Source organism: Oryx dammah, unplaced genomic scaffold (genome assembly GCF_014754425.2).
Source record: "Oryx dammah isolate SB20612 unplaced genomic scaffold, SCBI_Odam_1.1 HiC_scaffold_28, whole genome shotgun sequence".
NCBI lineage: Eukaryota > Metazoa > Chordata > Mammalia > Artiodactyla > Bovidae > Oryx > Oryx dammah.
In genome coordinates, this window is record NW_024070212.1 from 82,397,222 (window position 1) to 82,410,581 (window position 13,360).

The 13,360-nt window shown below is 39.9% G+C and overlaps 1 protein-coding gene across 5 annotated transcripts in view; it reads right to left on the reverse strand.

Moving 5' to 3' along the window:
• NFIA (nuclear factor I A) overlaps positions 1–13,360 on the reverse strand; it is a 408,349-nt gene that overhangs the window by 372,534 nt on the left and 22,455 nt on the right. Inside the window, exon 3 of one of the 5 annotated variants that reach the window (XM_040232719.1) lies at positions 8,117–8,341. The exons of the other annotated variants lie outside the window; for them this stretch is intronic. Within the exon in view, the coding sequence (XP_040088653.1) occupies positions 8,214–8,341 (128 nt within the window). The 3' untranslated portion in view covers positions 8,117–8,213. Of the gene's footprint in view, positions 1–8,116; positions 8,342–13,360 lie in introns of those variants that run through there. 5 annotated transcript variants of the gene reach the window in all.

Genomic DNA, 13,360 nt, shown 5'->3' on the forward strand with positions numbered 1-13,360 from the left:
CTCAAACTACCGCACAAATGCTCAAAATTCTCCAAGCCAGGCTCCAGCAACATGTAAACCGTGAACTTCCAGATGTTCAAGCTGGTTTTAGAAAAGGTAGAAGAACCAGAGATCAAAATTGCCAACATCTGCTGGATCATCAAAAAAGCAAGAGAGTTTCAGAAAAATATCTATTTCTGCTTTACTGACTATGCCAAAGTCTTTGATTATGTGCATGTACAACAAACTGTGGGAAATTCTGAAAAAGATGGGAATAGCAGATGACACCACCCTTATGGCAGAAAATGAAGAACTAAAGAGCCTCTTGATGAAAGTCAAAGAGGAGAGTGAAAAAGTGGGCTTAAAGCTCAACATTCAGAAAATTAAGATCATGGCATCCAGTCCCATCACTTCATGGCAAATAGATGGGGAAACAGTGGAAACAGTGGCTGATTTTATTTTTGAGGGCTCCAAAATCACTGCAGATGGTGATTGTAGCTGTGAAATTAGAAGACGATTACTCCTTGGAAGGAAAGTTATGACAAACCTAAGCAGAGACATTACTTTGTCAACAAAGGTCCATCTAGTCAAGGCTGTGGTTTTTCCAGTAGTCATGTATGGATGTGAGAGTTGGACTATAAAGAAAGCTGAGTGCCAAAGAATTGATGCTTTTGAACTGTGGTGTTGGAGAAGACTCTTGAGAGTCCCTTGGACTGCAAGGAGATCCAACCAGTCCATTCTAAAGGAGATCAGTCCTGGGTGTTCTTTGGAAGGACTGATGTTGAAGCTGAAACTCCAAAACTTTGGCCACCTGATGCAAAGAGCTGACTCATTTGAAAAGATCCTGATGCTGGAAAAGATTGAGGGCAGGAGGAGAAGGGGACGACAGAGGATGAGATGGCTGGATAACATCACTGACTCAATGGACATGAGTTTGAGTGAACTCCAGGAATTGGTGATGGACAGGGAGGCCTGGTGTACTGTGATTCATGGGGTCACAAAGAATCGGACACGACTGAGTGACTGAACTGGAACTGGAACTGGAGCCAGGGTAGTAAGAAGGTTAAGGAAAATAAAAACATAGCATTTGAACAGCAGAAATGAAAATGTATGATTATATAAACAGTAAACAGAAAATAATTTATAGACAAATTTCTGGCTGAAAAATATGTAAATACAGCTACACAAAAGCTCACTATTCAAACATAAACTGTATTTCTATACTAGAAACACAGAAATATATTTTTCAAAACACAATTTACAAAATCAGCTTTGCAAAAAAAAGTCAAGACTTGGGTGAAAAATAATACAATTTACTAAAGATAAGATGTAAAGAAATGGAGAAACATACCATGTTCATAGATGTAGTAAGGCTGACAGTAAAAGATGTCAATTTGCCTCAAATTCATCTGTAGATCTAATACATTTCTAAACAAAATCCCAATAGGATTTTTCATGAAACTTGACAAGATGACTTTAAAATATATATGAAATAGAGAGATGAAGAATAATTAATTAAAAACACTCCTTAAAGTGTAAAGGGTTTGCCTTATCACATAGCAAAACTAACTATAAAGTCTTAGTAACTGAACAGCATGGATTTGATACAGAGTAGACAGGTTCCCTGGAGGCTCAGTGGTAAAGAATCCACCTGCTTCAATCAGTGTGTCAGGAAGCTCCCCTGGAGGAGGGTCTGGCAGCGCACTCCAGTAGTCTTGCCCGGAGAATCCCAAGGACAGAGGAGCCTGGCAGGCTACAGTCCATAGGGTCACAGCTGCTACTGCTGAGTCACTTCCATCGTGTCCGACTCTGTGCGACCCCAGAGATGGCAGCCCACCAGGCTCCCCCGTCCCTGGGATTCTCCAGGCAAGAACACTGGAGTGTGTTGCCATTTCCTTCTCCAATGCATGAAAGTGAAAAGTGAAAGTGAAGTCACGCAGTCCTGTCTGACTCTTAGAGACCCCATGGACTGCAGCCTACCAGGCTCCTCTGCCCGTGGGATTTTCCAGGCAAGAGTACTGGAGTGGGTTGCCATTGCCTTCTCCAATAGGTTCACACAGTCAGACACAAATGAAGCAACCCAGCACACACACACACACACCCCCCGCAACAAGCTGATCACTGTAACAGAACAATGAGTCTAAATACAGACCCACACAAATATGAAAACCTAATAAATGACAGAACACTGAAGATCATTTACAAATAGAGGAATGATTAAATAAATGATATAGTGAAAACTATTATTCAGAGAAAAAGATGAAATTAGATCCCTACCTCATACCATACACCAAAAATAAATTCCAAGTGGAATACAAAATCAAATGTGAGGTGAATATTTAAAGATGTATGAGAAATACAATGTATCTCTAAGCTTAAAGGATATCTTAAGACACAAAAGGACTAACTGTAAAACAAAGGATTAATAAAATTTATATTAAAATTAAGAATTTTTGGTCATCAAAGATATCTTAAAGAAAATCAAAGACAAGCCACAACTATGAAAAGATATTTGCAAACATAAAACACAAAGGGACAGAAATAAGAATGTGTGAAGAACTTCTACAAATTAAAAAAAAAAGATAAGCAACAAAACAGAAAAAATGAGTAAAAGTCATGAGTATTTGTGTCACAGAAAAAGAAAGATAGTGGTTCATAAGTATACAAAAAAAGGTACTTAATCTCATTAGCAATCAAATTAGAAATGCAAAGTAAGACCACCCTGAAATGTCATTTTATAACCACCAGAATGGCAAAAAGCAAAAATTTGACAATGGCAACTGTTGGGTTTCCCTGGTGGCTCAGCTGGTAAAGAATCTGCCTGCAATGCAGGAGACCTGGGTTCAATCCCTGGGTTGGGAAGACCCCCTGGAGAAGGGAATGGCTACCCACTCCAGTAGTCTGGCCTGAAGAATTACATGGACTGTATACTCCATGGGTTCGCAAAGAGTCAGATGCGACCGAGTGACTTTCACTTTCACTTCACTTTTCAAGTGCTGGAAAGGACGAATATCAACAGAATCTTTTAAACATTGCTAGTATTTAACTTCTATGCAGAGTACCTCATGCAAAATGCTGGGTTGGATGACTCAGCTGGAATCAAGATTGCCAGTAGAAATAGCAACAGCCTCAGATATCAGGTTGTTGATATTTGATTGCATTTCTAATTTGATACCACTGTAATGGCAGAAAGTGAAGAGGAGCTAAAGAGTCTCTTGAAGGTGAAAGAGGAGAGTGAAAACGCTGGCTTAAAACTCAACATTCAAAAAACTAAGATCATGGCATCCAGTTCCATCACTTTGCGGCAAATAGATGGGGGAAAAGTGGAAACAGTTACAGATTTTATTTTCCTGGGCTCCAAAATCGCTGCAGTTGGTGACCATGGCCACGAAATTAAAAGACGCTTGCTCCTTGGGAGAAAAGCTATGACAAGCCTAGACAGCATATTAAAAAGCAGAGACATCACTTTGCTGACAAAGATCAGTATATTCAAAGCTACAGTTTTTCCAGTAGTCATGTATGGATATAAGAGATGGACTGTAAAGAAGGCTAAGTGCTGAAGAATAGATGCTTTTGAACTGTGGTGTTGGAGAAGACTCTTGAAAGTCCCTTGGACTGCCAGGAGATCAAACCAGTCAATCCTAAAGGAAATCAGTCCTGAATATTCATTGGAAGGACTGATGCTGAAGCTGAAGCTCCAGTACTTTGGCCACAGGATGTGAAGAGTCAACTCACTGGAAAAGACTCTGACTCTGGGAAAGACTGAGGGCAGGAGGAAAAGGGGGTGACAGAGGATGAGATGGTTGGATGGCATCACTGACTCAATGGACATGAGTTTACACAAACTCCGGGAGACAGTGAAGGACAGAGAAGCCTGCCATGCTGCAGTCCATGGGGTCACAAACAGATGGACACAATCTACGGACTGAACAACAATCATCAGTGAGAGTGTGTATAGGTACAACTACTTAATAAAATAAGATTATCTTTATAAAAAATGCAATACTCACATGCTCTGTGATTCAACAGGTCTACTTCTAGATCTATGCCCTACAGAAGCTCTTACACACATTGTCCAGAAAACATGCTACTGTTCCTAACACTTGTTAATAACAAGAAGAATAAAGAATAACAAGAAGAATAAAGGACAGAAACGGTATGGACCTAACAGAAGCAGAAAATATTAAGAAGTGGCAAGAATACACAGAAGAACTATACAGAAAAGATTTTCATGACCCAGATAACCACGATGGTGTGATCACTCACCTAGAGCCAGACCTCCTGGAATCCGAAGTCAAGTGGGCCTTAGGAAGCATCACATGAACAAAGCTAGTGGAGGTGATGGAGTTCCAGTTGAGCTATTTCAAACCCTTAAAATGATGCTGTGAAAGTGCTGCACTCAATATGCCAGCAAATTTGGAAAACTCGGCAGTGGCCACAGGACTGGAAAAGGTCAAGTTTTCATTGCAATCCCAAAGAAAGGCAATGATAAAGAATGTTCAAACTACACACAATTGCACTCGTCTCACAAACTAGCCAAGTAATGTTCAAAATTCTCCAAGCCAGGCTTCAAAAGTACATGAACCGTGAACTTCCAAATGTTCAAGCTGGTTTTAGAAAAGGCAGAGGAACCAGAGATCAAATTGTCATTATCCACTGGATCATCGAAAAAGCAAGAGAGTTCCAGAAAAAATCTACTTCTGCTTTATTGACTACACCAAAGGCTTTGACTGTGTGTATCACAACAAACTGTAGAAAATTCTTCAAGAGATGGGAATACCAGACCTCCTGACCTGCCTCATGAGAAATGTGTATGCAGATCAAGAAGCAACAGTTGGAACTGGACATGGAACAATAGATTGGTTCCAAATCAGGAAAGGAGTATGTCAAGGCTGCATATTGTTACCCTGCTTATTTAACTTATATGCACAGTACATCATGCAAAATGCCAGGCTGGATGAAGCACAAACTGGAATCAGGATTGCCAGGAGAAATATCAATAACCTCAGATATGCAGATGACACCACCCTTATGGCAGAAAGCAAAGAAGAACTAAAGAGCCTCTTGATGAAAGTCAAAGAGGAGAGTGAAAAAGTTGGCTTAAAACTCAACATTCAGAAAACTACGATCATGGCATCCAGTCCCATCACTTCATGGCAAATAGATGGGGAAACAATGGAAACAGTGACAGACTTTATTTTCCTGGGCTTCAAAACCAGTGCAGATGGTGACTGCAACCATGAAATGAAAAGACGCTTGCTCCTTGGAAGAATATCTATGACCAATCTAGACAGCATATTAAAAAGCAGAAACATTACTTTGCCAACAAAGGTCCATCTAGTCAAAGCTATGGTGTTTCCAGTAGTCATACATGGATATGAGAGTTGGAATATAAAGAAAACTGAGCACCGAAGAATTGATGCTTTTTTGTTTTTTTAATTTAATTTTTTATTTTACTTTACAATATTGTACTGGTTTTGCCATACATTGATTTGAATCCGCCATGAGTGTACATGTGTTCCCCATCCCAAACCCCCTTCCACCTCTCTCCCCATCCCATCCCTCTGGGTCATCCCAGTGCACCAGCCCCGAGCACCCTGTATCATGCATTAAACCTGGAGAACTGATGCTTTTGAACTGTGGTGTTGGAGAAGGCTCTTGAGAATCTCTTGGACGGCAAGGAGATCTAACCAGTCCATCCTAAAGGAAATCAGTCCTGAATATTCATTGGAAGGACTGATGCTGAAGCTGAAACTAAAATACTTTGGCCACCTGATGCGAAGAACTGACTCATTGGAAAAGACCCTGATGCTGGGAAAGACAGAGAGCAAGAGGAGAAGGGGACAACAGAGGATGAGATGGTTGGATGGCATCACTGACTCAACGGACATGAGTTTGAGTAAGCTCTGGGAGTTGGTGGTGGACAGGGAAGCCTGGTGTGCTGCGGTCCATAGGGCCTCAAAGAGTTGGACATGACTGAGCGAATAACTGAACTGAATAACAAGACACTGGCAACATCACATCGCCCCATTACACAATAGCACGTTATACAAGAAAAAGAAGAAATCACAGTACAGTTGACCTCGGAACAACACACGGAAAGAGGCACCGACCCCAACACAGCTGAAAATCTGTATAAAACTTGAAAGTCAGCCCTCCATGTCCACAGTTCCACACCTTGGGTTCAACCACCTTGGATCATGTAGTACTGAAATACTTATTTATTTTTTAAAAATCGCATATAAGTGGCCCTGGTATGGGTCAAAACCATGTTGTTCAAGGATCTACTCTCCATACAGTTCATCCTTTAACAAGAGAACATTAGAAACATTATATTAGAAACATAATCTTGAATGAAAATGCAATTCCCAGAAGCACCAATGTATGTGTGTATGTGTGTGTGTATAAAGTGAAAGTGAAAGTCGCTCAGTCATGTCTGACTCTCTTCCACCCCATGGACTACAGCCCACCAGGCTCCTCTGTCCATGGAATTCTCCAGTCAAGAATACTAGAGTGGGTTGCCCTGCCCTTCCCCAGGGGATCTTCCTGACCAAGGGATCAAAGCTGGGTCTCCCGCATTACAGGCAGATTCTTTATTGTCTGAGCCACCAAAGAAGTGCCATATAGGTATATTCACTGTTTACAAAATTTAGTAACAAGCCAAAACTGAAATATATTTAGTACACATTGGTGATAAAAACCTCTCTTTTAAAAGAGGGGGTTGATAAACACAATACTCATGATAATGGGGAGAATATCAGGGTGTTATTTTAGGGAACACAGAAGTAAATACAAGGTATTGCTAATGTCCTCTTTCTTGAGCTGAGTAGTAGGTAGCTAGGTCTTTATTATCATGTGTCATAAATTCCACAAATTTTCACATTGAAAAGTAGTGAAAGTCAGTCAGAAATCAAACCAGTAATGCTTATTAAAAGGATGTTTCGCAGTATCCTAGAACCTCCAGCAACAGGTCTGAGAAACAGTTTAAAAGAAATATATTTGAGTTTCTATTTTGGATTATTTTAATAATGCTTTTTCCTCCAAGAAAATATATGAGTAGTCAAATTAGAAAAAAAATCTTCATTCCTTTTTACTCAACTAGTGCGAATACTTTGTATTTTGCATCTCATCTCCAATTCCCATGCAAAAACTGAGGGTACAGTGAGAATGGAGGGAACTTCAGGATGGACAAATCAAAACAGCAGATAATCCACATGTCTGTTCGACTTAAAATGCATCGTTCAGTCTTTTAACAATCTATTTCATTTCTTGATTGTGCTTGGTTTCAAAGAAATTTCTATTCCTAGAAAGAGGTTAAGAAAGGATGATGATACAGGTTTGCTGTAAAGAGCTAGGCAGCCTCTCTCTCTCTCTCTCTCTCTCTCTCACACACACACACACACACATCATATATCACATATATGAGAAAAGATCAACAAGGTAGGATTTTTGTGGTTTGGCAGAGAGGAAATGATAAATGAGTACAAAGCTTCCTTCCAATGATAAACATTCAATACCTGGTTATAGACCTGAGTTCCTATGAATAATCTCCAAAACAAATTTTTTAGAAATCTAACCAAACATGAGTGGTATCCAGTACTGAAAGACGAATTGAACAAGAGGATTCCCTATTTCATCACAGGTCCAGTCAGAATTTCACCATTTTTGTAGGTACATAGATACCCTATTCTTTAAAAAGGTGTTCTAGCTCCAAACACCTTACCAGGTACAGTGAATTAAGAAACTGCAAGAGCAACATGTAACCATCCATACTTCCCCGGAGTGAAGACAATCTTCTCCTCTCAGATACAAAAAATAATCAGAGAATTAAGTAATAATTAAATGAGCTAGAATTTCACTGATAAGCGTTATATGGCTGATATTAAGTTACTCTCTACCAGTCAAGATCTCTCTACTCTGTGCCACCTGAACAAACACTCCTCACCCACTGGGAGGTGTTCAAGCAGCTACTTGGGAGAAAGAAAGAAAATGACCAGTACAAGAAAGGCCAGGAATGTATTGCAATGCAGCATCGACTGCCTTACAAAATCAGAAAAGAAGAATTTTTTCCCTAGATGCTATAATTTCACTTATTAAATATCTCCTTTAGAGATGATAATACTCTAAGGAATAGAAAAATTAGAGTGCTTCTTAATTCAAGGTCTTAACATTAAATGTAAGTTTAGCATAATTTTAAGAAAGGAAAAAATAGAGATATTTACCTCTCTGACACCTTACTTTTTGTCACTTAAAGATGATTTTTGAGTTACTGTACGAATACAATATCTAAACAGATATTTCTCCTTCCCAAGATTCCTACTTCCCTGTAAGCAACTAGCCCTACATTGACCTTGACCTGAATCTTACACTTCAGAAATAAAGTGGAATTGCAGGAACATATATAAGTAAGTGAACATTTTCTCATTATAGTTTAAACATTTATAAGATACCCCAGTCCTCTGAAGCACACTGGGAAAATCCCGTACTTTATATCACATCGCAAAGTGCAGGTTGGTACACTATCCTCTCTGTAACTTTGAGATCCAATTAGAATGTTAAGGGAAAAAGTACATTCTAGTTTCCATTCCTCATTGGAACATTGCTGGTGTTGCTCACCAAAGAAGACAGTCAGAATTTGGTCCCTTTTAGCAGTCTATGAAAATACAAAAGAAGACTTATTCCCAGTCTCTTTAAAGCGAATTAGTTTTCATATGATTTTATAAGTTTTTCTATTATTAAAGTTTTAGTTTAAAAAAATGCATATTCCATCAAAATCCTTCCATTATCCTTTGCTGAAACCAGTAGGAGCTTTTAGATATGAAAACAGGGCCAGACAGAAACACTTTCTGGGAAAGTCTGCAGTGGAATGGTTTTGATAATGAACATGCCTAGAGAAATAAAATTGTGAATGCTGTATGTGTTGGGGGGAAGAAACTCTTATCTTCAGTTGGGTTCTGTTTCCCTTAGAGAGGCTTATGTTACCTACAATCAATAGGTCTCCAATTAAACAAAGAAGATTTACATATGCTGGTGCATTTTGGAGCTAATGAAATTGGTCTACCAGTTTTAATGAGAGTAAAGTATTGGATAGGAGTGGGGGGACGTGTGAGTTCATCGTATATAATTGGACCCAGCTCCTTAATTTGGATCTTTACCTTTTCTACCACTACTGCCCTTGGCCTCTCCCAACTTAGGAGAAGTAACCATGCCAAAATCTATCCTATTCAGCGAGGATAGACAAATAAACCTGCAAACGCTCACTAGAGATAAGGCTATGATTGACAGACAGTTTCCCTGTAGAACAGGACTGTATGTGATTCAAAACCAGAAAATATGTGTGTTCATCCTGAGGAGAGGGTTCCCTTTTTAATCAAGATTGTGCTCTTCACAAACTTAACAGCATGAAATTAAAACCCTTTCTCCCTCTCCTATCAGAGTAGCCAGCACACAGTAGGGACTTGACAAATCACTGCTGCTGTAACATAGAAACGGATTTCTCCACATGCACAGTGGAGCAATGGCTACACTGCTCTATCACCTCCAAAGCATGTTTTCTAGGTAAACAGTTGTGGTAAAAGCGAACACCAAGATCTTAGCCAGAAAAACAAATAGCCTATGTAATTTTTATAAATAAGTCCAATGTCACCAAAGCTTTATTGTCAGAATTATAATTTATTTATTCTGATTTGGCAACCCATTCCAGTGTTCTTGTCTGGAAAACCCCAGGGAGAAAGGAGTCTGGCAAGCTACGGTCCATAGGGTTGCAGAGAGTCAGACACAACTGAGCAAGTGTGCACTTGCGTGTGTATGTGTATATATGTGCATGTACATGTGTGTGTGTGTGTATATAGTGGGTAAAGACTTGGCAGAGAAACAGACTGCCCCTATATGTTCTGTGCACTAAAATTCTCACTTATGTCTTTGCACGTGCTCTCTCCAGTTTCAAGGTTAGTCATGTCCACTGGTTCACTCAATCCGGAAAGGTAATTTACCTGTGTTAATTATCCCACATTTGTCTCAATACACCCTGTCCTTATTTCAACACTGCGTTTATTGTTTTGATAACAAATAAGAACCTTCAATAATGCCCAGCATTTTGAAAGGGCCTTGTCAGAAGCACAAGTCACTCCATAACACTAAGTTCCTTAAATCCTGAATTCCCTTCTCAGAGTTCAGCCCCTGCCTCTAAAAGCTCAAGAATCCAAGGCTAAGACATCAGAGTTTACTGAAACATCACCCCGGTGAGAATCTGCGATTGGGGACTCATTCCAAATTTAAAGATGAGCAATCCTTTTTCCAGATGTCAGACTTAGACAATGAGAATCCCTTGAAACAATTTCCTCTAAATAAGTGATTAAACAACAGCAAAGAGTATTATACTGATTCACAAATATAGAGTCACAATTCTCCTGAATACATATAGTTTAAAATATATAGCATTAATGGATGTTGTTTATCATTAACGCGTTCAGTTTTATTCATATTTCATGAAAAAATATGGGAGATGAAAGAAAACAGAATTAAGGCCAGATCTGAAAAAATGTCATCCAGGATTACAAGTGAGTGAAGTGTGGGCAAGGAAAGAGGAGAGAGACGGGGAGATTCTAAAGATTAGTAGCAAAAACGGAAAGATTTTCAAAGGTGTCAAAACTTTCATTATTTGGAAATAAGACACTCTTCAAGGAAACATCCCAGATATTCCCAAACTCATCAAGTAAATTCTGATATTTGTATCCAACTGGTTTGTTTCAACTGACATCAACATGATTTTCCCTGGAGGAAATGAACTGCTAACATTCCATGAACTCTATCGAGTTTGCCTCACTTCTCACCCTGACCGTCAAACAAAGAAATCTGTCTTGAGTTCCACGATGTACCCCACGTCCCTATGACTAATCCCAGCCACTTTTATTTACAGTGTTCAGAATGAATTTCTATGATAATCCCATGCCATTCTCATGTGCCTTTTGAAAAATAATTACAGAGCAAATCATTTGTTCTGTGCACTATACAACGAAAAGCACCTGTATTACTGGCTGCAGAAATAGATTTCATTTTCAGGTTAAACAACAAGCAGATATGACAGAGAACAAAAATTTTCCAATCTTTGGGACCACCAGATTGTTGGTGGGGTTGCAGCTGTCTGTACTTCATTTATCAGACATGCAATAGCTCCTCTCCTTTCTATCACCGTCTGTACGCACCTTCCCAAAAGACCCTCCCAGCTGCCCCGTTACCACGCTCACACACACTCACACATACAGGACCCCTTACCACTTGCCTGTTTTCTTTTCACAAGAGAAAGGCAGAGCAGTCTGAGACTTTGGACAACTTAAAACTCACTCCCATGTCAAAGCCCCACGATTACTTACTTTCTTCGGAGATGGAGCAAGACAGAATGTAAATGGCTGTGCTACTGAGACTTGGCTGTACTTTAGGGACGACCTGCAACTGCCACGTGAACTCACCACGCTTGCTCTCAAGGCCTCCCCTTCCTTTTTGTTTGTCACTCCTTCATTTCTCCTGCTGTTTAGTTTCCCTATAACTCTGTTTTATACCTCAGTATTCCTCAAAGGAGGGCCTTAAAAAAGAAGGAAAAGTTTCTTGTATACCAGATTTCTCTAGAGAAGATATGCTACAGTGAACTATCAAATAATAGAAACCACCTGTGCCCTGTTCTGTCTGCTCCGATTTGCTCTCCATTTATGTAGATATTTCTGACATAAGAAAACAACAAATTTAACACTTATTAGTAATGTCATCAGATGACAGAATTCCTCAATGGAGACCAACTGTATGGGCAAAGGGCGGTATCAATAACCGGTTTTGCAAATGTTTAAAACTTCATATGAGCCATTAGTTGGGAGAATCCTAATTTTAAAACATTGAAAACCTTAAAATCTTAGTTTCTGAGGAAATTTCATCTAAGATGGCATCAACTCACCTCCTAGTTTTTCCTTCCTTTGTGTACTTTGGCACCTAGCACAGTGCCTAATAGGTAGTGAGCATTCAAAACATGTTTGCTGAACTGAGTTGTCAACGGCAAGGTTGAAACTATCAACGGAGGCAACCAAACTACATCTCCTATGACGACACCAACCAAGGGCATTCACCTTGATGCAAATGATAACAACAGACCACAACTGCTCCTCAACTTACACACGAATTTTCTATCTCCAGAGCTCCTGGGATGCATAGACTTGCAAAATTAAAGTTTCCTCTAAGCTTCCTTCAAAGTATAAAGTTCTGAATCTATTAACAAACCAGGACAAAGACTACTTGCTGACCACTTTCTAAACTTTAGAGAAGGGCTTCCCTGGTGGCTCAGTGGTAAAGAAGTTGTGTACCAATGCCAAGGACACTGGTTCGATCCCTGATTCAGGAAGATCCCACAGGCCACAGGGCAGCTAAGCCCAGGTGCCACAGTTATTGAGCCTGTGTTCTAGAGCCTGGGAGCCGCAACTACTGAGCCCACGTGCTGCAACTACTGAACCCCAAGGACCCTAGAGCTGGTGCTCTGCAACAAGAGAAGCCTGCGCTCGGAACCTAGAGAGTAGCCTCCACTACACGAAACAAGAGGAAAACCCGCACAGCAACGAAGACCCAGCACAGCCAAAAATTAAAAAAAAATTTTAATTTTAACTTCAGAGAAAACAATAGCTTTCAGCACTATAATGTACTTCCAGAGAACAATTTTAAGCCCATCCATAAATTCCAAAGCAGCCCTTAGGGAGAATAATATACTCGGGAACACATGGGAGATAAAAACAGGCCGTGGAAAGGTCAGACCTGGTAACCAGCCCTAACCACTTACTAACCATGTACCATGGACACATTTCTCAGCCTCTTTGTTTCTCAGCAGCATTAAGGCAATTATAAAAGCTCCCCTATCTAAAAGGTAAGATTTACATGAAGAGCTAATAAAATAATGTATAGGAACCAACTTAAATATCATAGAAATTAACAACACTAGTCTAGCGGATCTGGCTTTCATCCTGGCTCTGCCATTTACCATTGGCCTGACCTTGAGTGAGCTAAGAACACTCTCTGAACCTCAGTTTCCTGAATAACAGGAGTAAACCACAACAAAAGGCATCTACCATCTCCACTCGCCCCCCATCACCCAACATGAAAAATCCTCCAAAACTTGGAGAAGTCCAAAAGGAAAACGAAGCAGAAACAAAGCAACCCACATAAAACCCAAGAAACCCATATCCACAATTTAGAAAACCAACAAAGCCAACCCTAAGAAATGGCACCCAGCTATGTAAACTCCTTTAAGTGCCCAAAGTGTTTAAAGAGTCTGTCACAGAATGCTCCAGCACAAAGCAAAATACAGTTACAGCTGCTCTGTTCACACTTTTTAAAAGGTGTCAGTAAT